General features: G+C 39.0%; 1 protein-coding gene across 1 annotated transcript in view; it reads right to left on the bottom strand.

The window, feature by feature from the left end:
• Positions 1 to 13,539, bottom strand: part of LOC107733408 (glutamate receptor 3-like) — a 152,008-nt gene that overhangs the window by 45,139 nt on the left and 93,330 nt on the right. The window contains exons 9-11 of the mRNA XM_016545008.1: positions 12,158 to 12,262; positions 7,866 to 8,072; positions 2,880 to 3,253 (exon numbers count right to left, since the gene is read on the bottom strand). Of these exons, the coding sequence (XP_016400494.1) occupies positions 2,880 to 3,253; positions 7,866 to 8,072; positions 12,158 to 12,262 (686 nt within the window). The remainder of the gene's footprint in view (positions 1 to 2,879; positions 3,254 to 7,865; positions 8,073 to 12,157; positions 12,263 to 13,539) is intronic.

Genomic DNA, 13,539 nt, shown 5'->3' with positions numbered 1-13,539 from the left:
GGTTAGGGGTAAGGGTAGGGGTAGGGTTAGGTTAGGGTTAGGTCAAATAATGTCATATTTGCATTAAAAATGACATAACTGAGCGAATGACACTTAATGACAGATGTGTCTTGGTAGTAAAAAGTTACTTTCAAAGATAGATTTGAAGACTACAGTAAGATTTTACTTCTACTGTTAATAAGATTTTGGTGGGCTACTATTAGATGGATAGCCTAATGTCCTAATTCAGATGGGCTACCTGTTTTTTTTTTTTTATGGTATATCAAAAAGTGTATATTTTTTAAATGTGATTGTTGGTACATTTTACCAGTTTTTACCATACTTTCAAAACAAAAATTAAAATAGGAAAAATATGCAATATGAAAATAATTGAAGACAAAATGTGTTTTACTGAGAAAAAACAAGATTTGGTTTTTAAAAAGCCTTTTTCCAAAAGGTACATCTGGAAAAAGGGGGGGGTCGTCTTATAATCAGGGTCGTCTTATATTCGGGCCAATACGGTAGTTAGTAACGTAATCCATTACATTACACGTCAGGTAATATAATTAGACTACTTTTAGATTACTTTTGGATTACACTCTAAAAATGATGGGTTGTTTCAACCCAACTTTAGGTTAAATATGGACTAACCCAACTGTTGGGTGAAATTGTCAAATAACATTTTTAACCCAAAAGTTGGGTTAGTCCATATTTGACCCAATGTTGGGTTGAAACAACCCAGCACTTTTTACTTTTGACCTAACTTGTCTATCACATAAATTTAAAAGGACATCAATTTATCACATAAATTTAAAATGACAAATCGCTTTGCTCTTCAGGAGAAAGCGATTTGTCAGTGGACACAGCAAGAGTGTTTTGCTTAATATCAGTTTTCGGTTTCTGTCGTTTAGAATAAATATCTGTTAGTAGGGAGGCCCTCGTGTGAAGACAGATGAGACAAAGACCTGCGGCTCTACCTTCGCAACGACACAGACAAGACACAGTAGTATCTTTCCTTTATTCTACTTCCCTTCCATGCCTCTCTCCTCCACTTTCAACATGTGCTTCCATTATATTCCAGTCGTTTCTCAACGGAAACACTCTTACACAACACACAGGAGTCAGCGCTATCATGCCAACCTGCGTCCAATCCACACTTCTTTTGCACCCCTTTCTTTTTCTATGGGCCTGTGGAGTCTGCTCAGAGTCTCTTAGGCTCGACTGAGACCTGGATTAAACCTGAAGACACTGCAACCCCTGCTGCGCTCTTTCCAACATCTTCTCTTTCACCCACACCCCCAGTCAGGTTGGGAGAGGTGAGGGTACTGGTCTCTTCATTTCCCAAAGCTGGAAATACCTTCCATGCTCTTTTAACTTTAACAATACTTCCTTTGAATTTCATGCCATTACAGTCACACTCCCTGTAAAAATCCACATTGTAGTTATTTATCGTCCTCCAGGTCAGCTGGGAAACTTTCTAGAAGAACTGGATATGCTGCTGTCCTCATTCCTGGAGGATGGCAGCCCTCTAGTACTTTTTGGTGACTTCAACATCCACGTTGAGAAGCCACATGCTACTGACTTCCACTCTTTCCTATCCTCTTTTGACCTTCGGCGGCTCAACACCACAGGAACCCATAAATCAGGTAACCAGCTCGACCTCATCTTTACACGCAGTTATACCACAGATAACATCTTGGTCAAACCTTTGCATGGCTCGGATCATTTCATTATTACTTTATCCTATATCTACCTTCTTCCGCACCACCAACCCCTCCGCCAGTTTTGTTTAGAAGAAACGCAAGGTCTCTTTCTCGACTTTCCTCTGTGGTATCATCCTCTCTTCCCACCCTCACAGACTTCTCATCATTAGATGTGAATTGTGCCACAGATACATTATTTCCCAACTTAACTAGCTGCCTATACAATATCTGTCCCATTTCCTCCAGACCAGCACATGCTACTCCCTCCAACCCCTGGTTAACCGATGTCCTTCGCAAGCACTGGACTAAACTCAGGGCAGAGGAGAGAAAATGGCACAAATCAAAAGATTGAGCTGATCTCAGCAGGTATCAGTCACTGCTATCTCCATTTTCCACCAATGTTCATTGCTGCCAAATCTAACTTCTATAACAAGATCAACAACGCATCAGACACACGCAAACTCTTCAAAACATTCAATACTCTCCTTTGCCGCCACCTCTTTAACTGCTGACGATTTTGCAGGATGACTATTTCAGTCATGTATAATGGACACTTCTTATGTTTATTGCCATCTTATGATAAATCACTTGTTGTTACCAAAGTTTCCCAAACTGACATTTTTGAAGGAACTGCAGGGGGTTCGTGAGCTTAATGAAAAGCTAATAATAAAATAGATCATAAAAATTTAAAATTAAAAGAAATCTTAAAAATAACAATCAAAATAAAACACTAAAAAATATGGAATATTATACCCTTTTACCTACATGTCATGTGACCATGTGAATAATATATAATCATGTAATCAATAAAAAGTAACTGTAGTCTGATTACAAGTATTTTACAATGTAATGTAATTAATTACATGTACTTAATTTTTGTAACCTGATTACGTAATCCAGATTACTTGTAATCGGTTACTACCCAGCACTGCTAGAGTGACCAAAGTTTTGACGAATGAATTCCCATACATTTTTCATTATTTTTTACAGTCTTTTTTTATTGATAGATAAAGAAATCGCTGATTTATAATCAGGCCATTTTGAAAATCTGAAATGGTTTTCAGTTACATCTGCTCTGAGGATCCCAGTGTATTTAAACCAGTGATAATTTGTCTGCTCATAGACAACTATACATGCAAACCCACATATGGACACCATTTTTATAGCCATAAAGTGACACAGCGATGACGCACCAACCTTGGTGAGATATCACAGCCCTGCTGCATGAAGGCCCCAAGAGAGAACCACAGGCTGTTAAAAATCCCAAAGTCATTAGGCGGGTCTGGAGGGGTCTGGGGGTCTTTGGCTTCATCAGTCTCATCCAGGTGCCACTCGTAGGGGCTGAAGCGGCTCACGAGGAACAGCACAACGCTGACGCCGATGTAGGCGAAAACGATACACATCCAGATCTCGTATGCCAGAGGGTCCAGGAAGGAGAACACACCCGGCTTGGACTTCTGAGGTTTCTTAATCATAATGGAGATGCCCAAACTCATGAAGGGCTTAGAAAAGTCAATGACTTCCTCTCGCACAAGCGTTATCGTTAATGGTGCGACGGCTATATCTGCTCTCTGGAAATAGGGACATGAACAAAATGTGTTAGTGCTGGACATGCACCAGTACAATAAACAAGCAATGCAATACAATTACTTTTCCAGATCTTAGCAAAGTATTTATTTCTCACAAGGAAGATTTGGCAGATATAGTTGCAAATTTACTTCAAGTTGTATATCACAAGGGGACTTAGTGGAATGTTCGGTTACACTTTATTTCGATAGTCCACTTTAGACATTCTATTAACTATAAGTAACTTTGTAACTACATGTCAACTACATGTCAACTAATTCTCATTAATTTGCAACTACATGTCTACTAACTCTAAGAGTAGACTGTTGGCCAAAATAAGCAACGCTTGCCTGCTTTTCAGCGCCGCTGGCTGGAACTGACAGTCGGAGACCCTGCCCAAGGAAAACGTCAGGAGAGAAACGAAAGAGGAGATCTTAATGTGTAACTCACAGTTCAGAACGCTTCCCTCTTGTTTCCTCTTCGATTGATCATCTTTAGCATCCAGATATACACATGCATATAAAGGGTGAATTTGGCGTTCCCAAAGTCAAGGGTAAAGTATAAAATAAAATATGCAATAAAAAAAAAAAAGTATTTTCTAGGCCTGGAACACTCAAATATTTAATATTACAGAATTTCTATAGTAAATGTAAATTTTTCTAGTCATTTTCTGCCTAGAACATAGAATAGGCAGTGAATTTATATCCAGGTTATATTTCAAAATAAAAAAGAAATTAACAATATTTGAATTCCCTGCTGGAAATACCAGTGCTTGAGAAGCAACACAAGTGTTTGAAAAATACGTTTTTTTTCAGAGTCTATTTACACTGTGTGCAAATAGCCGACCTTGTGAGCTTAAAGGAGTAGTTAACTTCCAGAATAAAAAACTCCTGATAATTTACTCACCCCCGTGTCATCCAAGATGTTCATGTCTTTCTGTCTTCAGTCGCACAGAAAGAAAGTTTTTGAGTAAAACATTCCAGGATTTTTCTCCATATAATGGACTTCAGTGGTGCTCAACGGGATGAAGGTCCAAATTGTAGTTTCAGTGCAGCTTCAAAGGGCTCTGCATGATCCCAGCCGAGGAATAAGAGTCTTATCTAACAAAACGATCAGTCATTTTCTAAAAAAAAAAAAAAAACATTTTTGTTTTCCTCAAAAACCTCTTTGCTATTCTGGAGTGAACTAATCCTTTAATGCAATTTTTTGTATCTCCACCCACCTTTGTTCTCACAATTTACCTTTAGCGCAAATAGTATATCACTTCTATTCACTCTTTGCGTGAATAACATCTGTCACTATTTGCATTTAGTTTACAGTAAACAAGATCCTATTTATACATTGGCATAAACAGTATCTAATATAGATGGTTAAATAGTTCGGTTACACTTTATTTTGATAGTCCACTTTAGACATTCTATTAACTATACGTAACTTTGTAACTACATGTCAACTAATTCTCATTCATTTGCATCTACATGTCTACTAACTCTCAGAGTAGACTGTTAGGGTAGGTTTAGGGTTAGTAGAAGAAGTTGACAAAGAAAGTGATAGAAGATATTAAGCAGACAGTCTACTAATACTCTACTAACTGCTAGTTGACATGTAGTTGCAAAGTTACTTACTGTTAATAGAATGTCTAAAGTGGACTATCAAAATAAAGTGTTACTGAATGTTCTGGTTTCAGTACAACTTAAGCTTTGCCAACAACATTGATGACAGGCTGTTGATTACAACAGACAATATTTTCAACTCATGTCTTTGTTTTGTTAAAGCAAGAACCACAATCACAGTAATGTACAAGGTAACTTTTTTTTTAACATTGGATTTTTATTATTATTATTATTATTATTTTTTTTACTTCAGAATGGTATGAATCCTGATTATTTTTGTGGGGCTTGCTATATGAACATATCAAAAATCATGGACATATTTGGAAAAGGATAAATGGTCTTCAAAAATAGTCACCCCTGTGATCTTTGTGTAGTAAATGAATGAAAAATTTGAAAAATACAACAATACAGCAGTTTTTTGGGTACAATGTACAAATCAATGAAGTAGTACTTCATAATGTCGAAAAATATATACCCAAATGCAAGACCTAAAAAACAACAACAACGTAATTCCTATTGGTGGAGTTTGCTCCGTGTATCTTTACACGTCTATCGCCAAGGTTTCTGTGCTTAAATGATTTTGGAAAAATTGAATATGTAATGGAACTAGTCTCGTACTAACTCACTGGCATACATTTTAAGGGTATACTTTTAAGAGCAGTTTAAAAATTTTTTTTTAATTTATTTTTATTTTTTTACAAATGATTTAAATTAAATTCGATGTTATTTTCTGTAGTCTGTCCATGAAGCATTTTTTGAACCTGGAACTTTCTATTAACATTTGGATGAATCAATCAGATCAATTTGTCACAGTACATTACATCTAGAGCTCAGAGGGGGTCATTTAGTGTTTTCTCAGGCCTTGGTGTGCAGAAGGAAGCCAGGAAAATGACATTCACAGAGACAGGACTTTCACTGCCTCAGAGAAGCACATGCGAGGCGTCACCGAAAAGGCTTTTTGACTGTATAGCGCAGAAGTGACAGCTGAGCGTTCACTTGACTAGATAGGAAGAGTCTTGCTAATTTCTGTGACCCCTACGCCACTGTATCAGGCGACAAACAGAGCGTAATCGGAACGAGCAGGAGACTTTGTTGGAAAATCTTTTTTTGAATGCTTCCCTTCTCATGCTTCACATAGCGTTGCTGTGGGAGCTGCAGATATGAGGCACAGCCGCTTCCCACATCCCATAATCCTCAGAGGCACTCTAGCATGAGCGTATAATAAAACGACAGTAAAAGATTTTATCTCGCATGTGTCCTCAGCCAGGAGGACATTAGTTATGCAATCAGGAAGTATAAGGTCCCGGTAACTCTGCAGGTGAACACTGGTTATAAAAGCCTCTACAAATATTAATATCCTTTTATCTTGTGGTTGTAGTGAATGGAACTCTGGTGTACTGTCTCAATAAATCATAATCATTTGCATATAAATAGCTAATTAAGAGTCTACCAGAAGTGATTTATCAGTGAGGAAGAAATACACCTCAAAACTCTCAGCATCTACTGCACACTAGATACATAATTGCATGTGATCTTTTTAACTCTGAAATTAGCTATGTATTGCACAAATGTGCACAGGTAAAATCCAATTGATATCAAAATCTGTTGATAAAACGTGAAAAAAATAAGTGAGATTGAATAACACATTTAGAAGAATCCCAGAGGAATCCACTTCATGTTTTTATCGGTTTATGGCTAGTAATGGAAAACAAATCCATGAAAGCCGTAGCGTTTCTACATTATAAAAGCAGAGGAATTCACGGTCATTGTTTAGACAGAGCTGTCGTTACTGCCTGAAAACTTCAACACATGACAGGAGTGGATCATATGGTTATAATATGATTACATGATTATAGTATCAATAAGTGAAATTTTGAAAGTAAATTCTGAGTAGTTTGTAGCTTGGGAAGATACAAAGTCAAGCTGCAATTTTGAACACGACAAGCTATTAAGAAAAATCTACATTGGTGCTATAAAAGGGGGCATTTTTAAACAAAATATTATCTATAACTATCAGATTATATCATTTATTTATTTATGTATTTTCATGAGATAAATATTCGTCTGGAAGAATAACAGTGAGGATCTCGTATAGGGTGACAGTATTAAACTTCTACACAAAATTAATCAAAAAAGTGTGTTAAACAGCGAAGAACAGCATAAACCAAATAGTACACTATAAACAAGAAAACTTACAATGCTGTAATGTCTTATTTTAAACACTTCTTATTCTTAGCATTAATTACTACATATTGAAAGTCAGAAAGGCCATTCTGTGAGATAACACATATACATATATATATATATATATATATATATATCCGAAGGTCAAACATGGCTCAGAAACGTTTGTCCTTACTATCGGAGCTGAAAGTTCAATGGTTCAGTGATGGTGAGATTTTTTTCTTTTTTATCTCCACATGAATTTCTTCCTCATTTTGAGAATAATTTGAGTATAATTTCCAATGTTAGCACATCAAAACCAGGCAATCTCTTTGGCTGATGGTAAAGAAATTGAACAGATGAGGTAGCCTAACCCTCATGCATTTTGTATATGGTCTTCCTTCTTGAATGTCAGCTCGGGGAATTGGAAGTGATTTCACTGGGTTTTCCTCCATTTATAGCAGGGGAGCACTTTGACAAGTGCAAAAATGGCGGGTTGCCTGGGCGTACTGTGAAAAGTGCCTTTGAGATCCAACAGCATAGAGATGAATCAAAGCAGTGCATGCTGGGAAGGAGCATGTTTAAAACACCGTCTCGCCACCAGCACTGTCTGGCTGCAGTTATAGTTGAACGACACCCAGACATTTCCAGTCAATTTCCCCATGCTCTTTCCCATGAACGAAAGACAAAGGCAATTCACTTCTTCCAACCCATTATTTGACAGCAATTTCTAGCAATTTCTCTTTATATCATTTATGCAAGGTTCATGAATAAAAGAGACTAGTGCAGAAGGAAAGGTTAGTGTTTCTCCGGAAGAGTTCCTAACAAATCCAATACTCACCCCATAGACTAGTTCACCCACCATCCCGTTCCAAGTCTTGGTTTCAGGGTCACGGGCGCCATATTTTCCATCCATGACTATGGACAGTTTGTACTTAATCCCAACATGTTTGGCAATCTCAGAAGCTAAATCGACACAGTAGCCTTCATACTTGTCATTGCCTTCCAGATGCATGTGGTTTTTCTTGTACATCACATACGGTGCTTCCTGTTAATCAAACACACGCTCATTTATTATAGTCTTCACTTACTGCTTTCATTGTCTGGTGTCACAGGCACCAGAGCCCACCGACAGCTTATCAGTCACAGGCATGCAGGCATGCTGGAATATCATGACTGTGCATTCATACCCACCCATTCTCTTACACACATAATCCACCAAACTGGAACACATACAAGACGAATGACTGAAGCAGCAGACAGGGGATTGTAGGACATTGATCCACACATGGCCACAGTCAGACCGAACTGGTAATTGCCCAGCCTCTTCTAAGGCCCTCTTTACACCTGGTATTAACATACATCTCAGGTGATCCAATCACAGGTTGCCAACTAAGACAAATTGTTGTCTACACCTGAGGCACAGTCTGAGAGATAAAATAATATAAAATCGGGATATTGTGCTCTTGGTCTTAGACCTCAAGAAATCACAATAATATTTGCATGTCTTACTCTGGGACTCGAATTATGGTCTCAAAAAGGATTTCAGGCATACTTATTATAGGTGATAATCACTTCAATCTCTAGTTTCCACAGTATCTTTTAAGCTACCGAGAATTTGCAAGAAACTAATGGCTTTGAGTGGCTGCTTAGCTACTGTATAGAGTGGTACAGTGTTTTGAAATGAATGCTGCAATAAATTCACCTTTTTTTTTTTTTATTGACAATTGACAGACTAGTTCCTGGTTGGCTGGTGCTTGGTTTGGGTTTGGGCCACTGTCCACCAGAGCTCCATCCCTAATCAAAAATGCATCTGAAAAATCTAACCCAAGGGTACTTTTCCTGGAAATCTACCTACTTGCAGAGTTCAGTTCCAGCCCTGCTCCAGCACACCTGTCATAATTATCAAGTGTTCCTGAAGATCTTAATTAGCTGGTTCAGGTGTGTTTGATCAGGGTTGAAGCTGAGCTTTGCAGGAAGGTATGGTGCGTTCAAGTCATGTCGGATAGATCGTATTTACGAGTTGAACGTACATGAACGCCACCGCAAAGTCGTTATTACGAGTGGGAAACTCGAAATTTTCTTTAAGCCCAGAGTTTCCGAGTTGGGGGCGTGTCAATGAGAAACATTGCGTAATCGTAATCGATGCATGCAACGTCTGTAGTTGACGGTAAATTTTTGTTTAAATTGATGTTTTGTAATATAACAATTAATAACAAGTTTTTATGTGATACAGATTAAAGTGGCTTCATAAATTACTTTTTAAAAATATTAAAAACGCAAAACACACCTGATGCGAGTTCTTTGCTCTTCATTTTCTATAAGCAGAGTTAACAGACCCTGTTGTATTTTCTTGTAATTTATTAAAAGAAGGTACACCGCCATCTTGTGCCAACTAAACTGACTTGCACGCACCTGACGTCGTAATTACGACTTGTCAACTCGTAAGTACGAACGTCCCAGGAGGACTTGAACGCAGCAGTAGATCTCCAGGAACAGGAGTGGGAACCCTTGATCTAAACTACTGGATGTATTCAGGATTGCTTGAAAATTACAATCAGGTGGCTTTGATTAGGGATGGAACTAAACTCTGCAGGACAGTGAGCCTCCAGCACTGGAGTTGCCCATGCCTGGTCTAGGATTATTGTTCTGAGTTTGGGTCTCGTTATAGATCTGGGCTGTGGTATTAGTCTGAATCTAGGCTTTGAAGGGTATAGTCTTGACTCCACCAATATTAACATGCATCTCCAGTAACCACTTGAGTTTTATCACATACATCATTGCATATCATATACATCACATGGTATGTGTTGGGTGAGTGGACATCATACGCGTGTCCTTGTCCACCTCTGATTATGGAAAGAATATGTCCACAAAAAAACTGGACTCTGTTTATATGCATTTAGGACTGTCCACTTGGGATCAAAACACTGGAGATGGATGATATCAGGTATAAACAGGGTCTAAGACCATAAAGCAACATTGGAGACAAATCAAAATAGGTTCAATTCTGGTTCTCTCTCTTTCACACGCATGCACGCACACGGCCGTGTTGCATTATCCCAGGGGTCTGAAATGCATTGGCAGTTGAGGGTGAGAGGTGAGGTAGGCAAGAACGTATGAAGTGAGAAGGAATCCGATTCATGAAGTAAATGGCAGTGACTGCAGAGGAATCATAGTGTTGATTCTGTTCAGACATATTCAAGCACGTTGCACCTATATGCGACAGAAGCCTTCATCATTCCAACAGAAAGAACACTGAACATAGCCCTACTAAATAGACCAGCTTACAACAGTGGGAATTTCAGGCTGGTTTATGCCAGGTATTGCTGGTTATGTGTCTATTGCGGTTTCGGTCTAGCTGGTGGACCAGCACAAGTCGACTAGCATGGTTGTTCCGGTGATACTGGCTGACTTGAGCCTTCTACACACTGCACGATTTTAGCAATCCTATAAGATCATTGCAAATTACACTGTGCGACATGGATCTGATAAACTTGGGTACGACATGAATCCAGACTGCACAATGATGAAGCCTAGTGACTCGTAGGCTATGATGCACGTTATCATCAGCATGCGCTAGTGGTAAACAAAAAGAGCATGATGAATCACGCTTTGGCAGTTGTAGTTTTTATATGTGCTGAAAAAAAATGTGGAAGCGACGAAAGAGGAAGGGATAAGAGCTTGAGGTAAGCAGTTTTATGTTTTAGCGCCATGTCGCGTTGATTTCATGTCGCATTTCTATTGGCTGGTCAGTAAACGTGGGTCGTAGCAGCAAACACGCTGTGCAATTAACATGCTGAATTTCTGGCGCTGTCAGAAAATGATTGTAGGCTATCTTTGGGTGCAAGACCGTGACAACGGCTGTCTTTAAACCTCTCTCACTGTACGACATAGGAGCCACGATCACAGAAATCGCCACGATTGTTTCACGATGACAATCTTTCGTCTGGGAAAGCTGAAAATTGTGCAGTGTGTCTCGGGCTTTACTGGTTTAGCTCAATAAACAGACTGGTTGGAACACCAGCAGCACACCAGCGTGCCATGCTGGGGACCAGCATCTAAAAACACAATATATGGTCTTTTCAGTAGGGAAACAAAACCAAAGCCATCGTTAGGATCCAAACTCAAAAGCACTTTGTCGGCAAACAGAATTGAACAAAGAAGACAAGCTAGTTTTATCCTCTCTTTCACCCCCCATTTCAAACATTGTGGAAGCGGCTTGCTTTTTTAAGCACATCATTATTACCAAACAATATGACTTCTCGCAGAAAGAACGCATCCCATTAGAGTCAGAGACAATTAGGGTGCCAGTGGGTTAGCAATGGATTGTTTGTTCTGTGCTGAATGTATCCTCTCACCTCATCCTTTGTGCAATTGTTTTCCTCCTGAATCCCTCTGATGGAATAACCGACAGCTGCTGGTTTAATTGTTCACATTCAAGTCATTTGAAAGACTGACCTTGGTTTTTGGTGAAACAAAACAATTACGAGCGATTGTTGTTTTGCACGGGATGATGTTGTGAGCATTGATTTGAATTCCTCAGAGATGTGTATTCGCCTTGCCAATTGGAGGCTGACGTTAAAGCTAATGCCATTAACGGCAGAAGATGAAGTGATAAGTCAGCACCGAGCAGTCCTCCGGTCAATGTAAAGTGGATCTGTGCAAGGGCCTCATACCTGGCCTCACTCAAATACGCTATAACTTTGCCAGAGGCAAACCATCGAACCCTTCTTTGTCGCGGTAAGAATTAGCTTGTTATAGCTCATGTGTCATTGACCATTTACTTGATGAGTGGAAACAAGTCTTACCTACATATGCATTGTATGTCTACTTGATGATGTCAATGTGAAACCATCATACCTAATGCCGTTATTGTGATGTCACTGCTACGACAGGCCACTGATATATGGAAAATCAAAATGCTTTGACACCCACACGGATACAGTTGAAACACTCATGCGTCGGTTTTCCTCACGTTCGACTGTTTCAACGTGTAATGAGTGGATGGAAAGCAACACAAAAGAAATATACTTCTACCCGCCCAGGACAGAATGTATCAATCTAGGAGTCAACACCATGACCCTGATGGGCAGAATATGCGACACGTTTAAAACGTCATGGAGCGTGTACCATAATAGTAGTGACCACAATTGTTCGGTTTTCCACTGAGGAATCGTTGGTGTACTGCTGATCCATTATATTAACAAAGCGCTCAAACTCGTTCCAGTACCCGATCTGCAAAGGGAAAACATTCACGTTACTATCCAACAGCAGACATTTTTACTGCATTGACACTACCAACACCCCCCCGCCCTTCTGTTCAGCTAAGGAGGCTGTTGTGGATGTGTACTCTCATAAGACTGTGTTCATTAAAAGAGTATTAGGTCTCCGTGCTGCTGCTGTTATTGCCTGGAGTTAAACAAAAAAGACAAATTCTTGGCTGACATTTGTTAAATGGGAAAAATGCTTATGGTGGAATTTTCAGGGATGCAGAAGCTGGAAGCTACTCTTGGATGTAATTCTGCTCAACAAAAACTTGATTAGGTTTTAATGATTTATGCATTCTGTGTTTCTCTTTGCTATATGCTTGAGTTGTTTAGCGGTTGAGTGGCATGTGTCAGAACCGTTAGCATAGCACTAGCCGCTAGGGCATCACTGAGGTGACATTGTAGAGGGGTCTGACACACATCACTTCTGACAGTCATTGTCAATTCGCTTCTCCTTATCGACACTTACCCATTTAACCTTAGGCTAAACTACTCTCATCCATGGCGATTGTTGCTGGAATACTGTGTTATAAAGGGCAGTTTCTATTAGCTCAAAAGAAAAATGATGAATACTGGTTATGTTGAGCTTAAAGATGAACACAGTTTGATGAGCACAGTTTTATTTTCTGTTATGATGTATTTCTTATTGAAGCTTGAAGTTAGGACATATTGAAGGGCTTGTCCAGCCACATCTATTTGCAATCAATTGAGGCAAGACTACGGTGGCTGAGAGAGCTAAATGTGCTGCAAATGAAAAACAACCAACAAATTTAGAAAACATCTTCACCAGTTTGACAACACATGTGCTCCAAATACGCACAACGCGACCAAACACAGAAATGCACTGCAAATACACACAACACGACCAAATTCAGAAATGCGCTGCGAATACACACAGACCACAACGGAATGTTTAAGGGAACCGCAACAAGTGACGAACCTGGCTGGGACATGTCTATAAATGTGTGCTCAGAAAAGTGAGATTTTTTTTAACATCCTGATCATATGATTCCTTAGCTTTTTAGATATCATTAGCCTAAATAAGCTGACGAAATACACAATTACTGTAACTGTGAAACTTTATGTAAGCTGGCTAGCTAATGTGACCCTGGAGCACAAAAGCAGTCTTAAGTCGCTGGGGTATATTTGTAGCAATAGCCAAAAATACATTAGGACATTTAATACATTTAATACATTAAAAATACAAAATTATTGATTTTTCTTTTATGCCAAAAATCATTAGGA

Source organism: Sinocyclocheilus rhinocerous, unplaced genomic scaffold (genome assembly GCF_001515625.1).
Source record: "Sinocyclocheilus rhinocerous isolate Xijiao unplaced genomic scaffold, SAMN03320098_v1.1 scaffold460, whole genome shotgun sequence".
NCBI lineage: Eukaryota > Metazoa > Chordata > Actinopteri > Cypriniformes > Cyprinidae > Sinocyclocheilus > Sinocyclocheilus rhinocerous.
The sequence above is the reverse complement of the archived record's forward strand: the minus strand, read 5'-3'. Positions and strand labels throughout refer to the sequence as shown.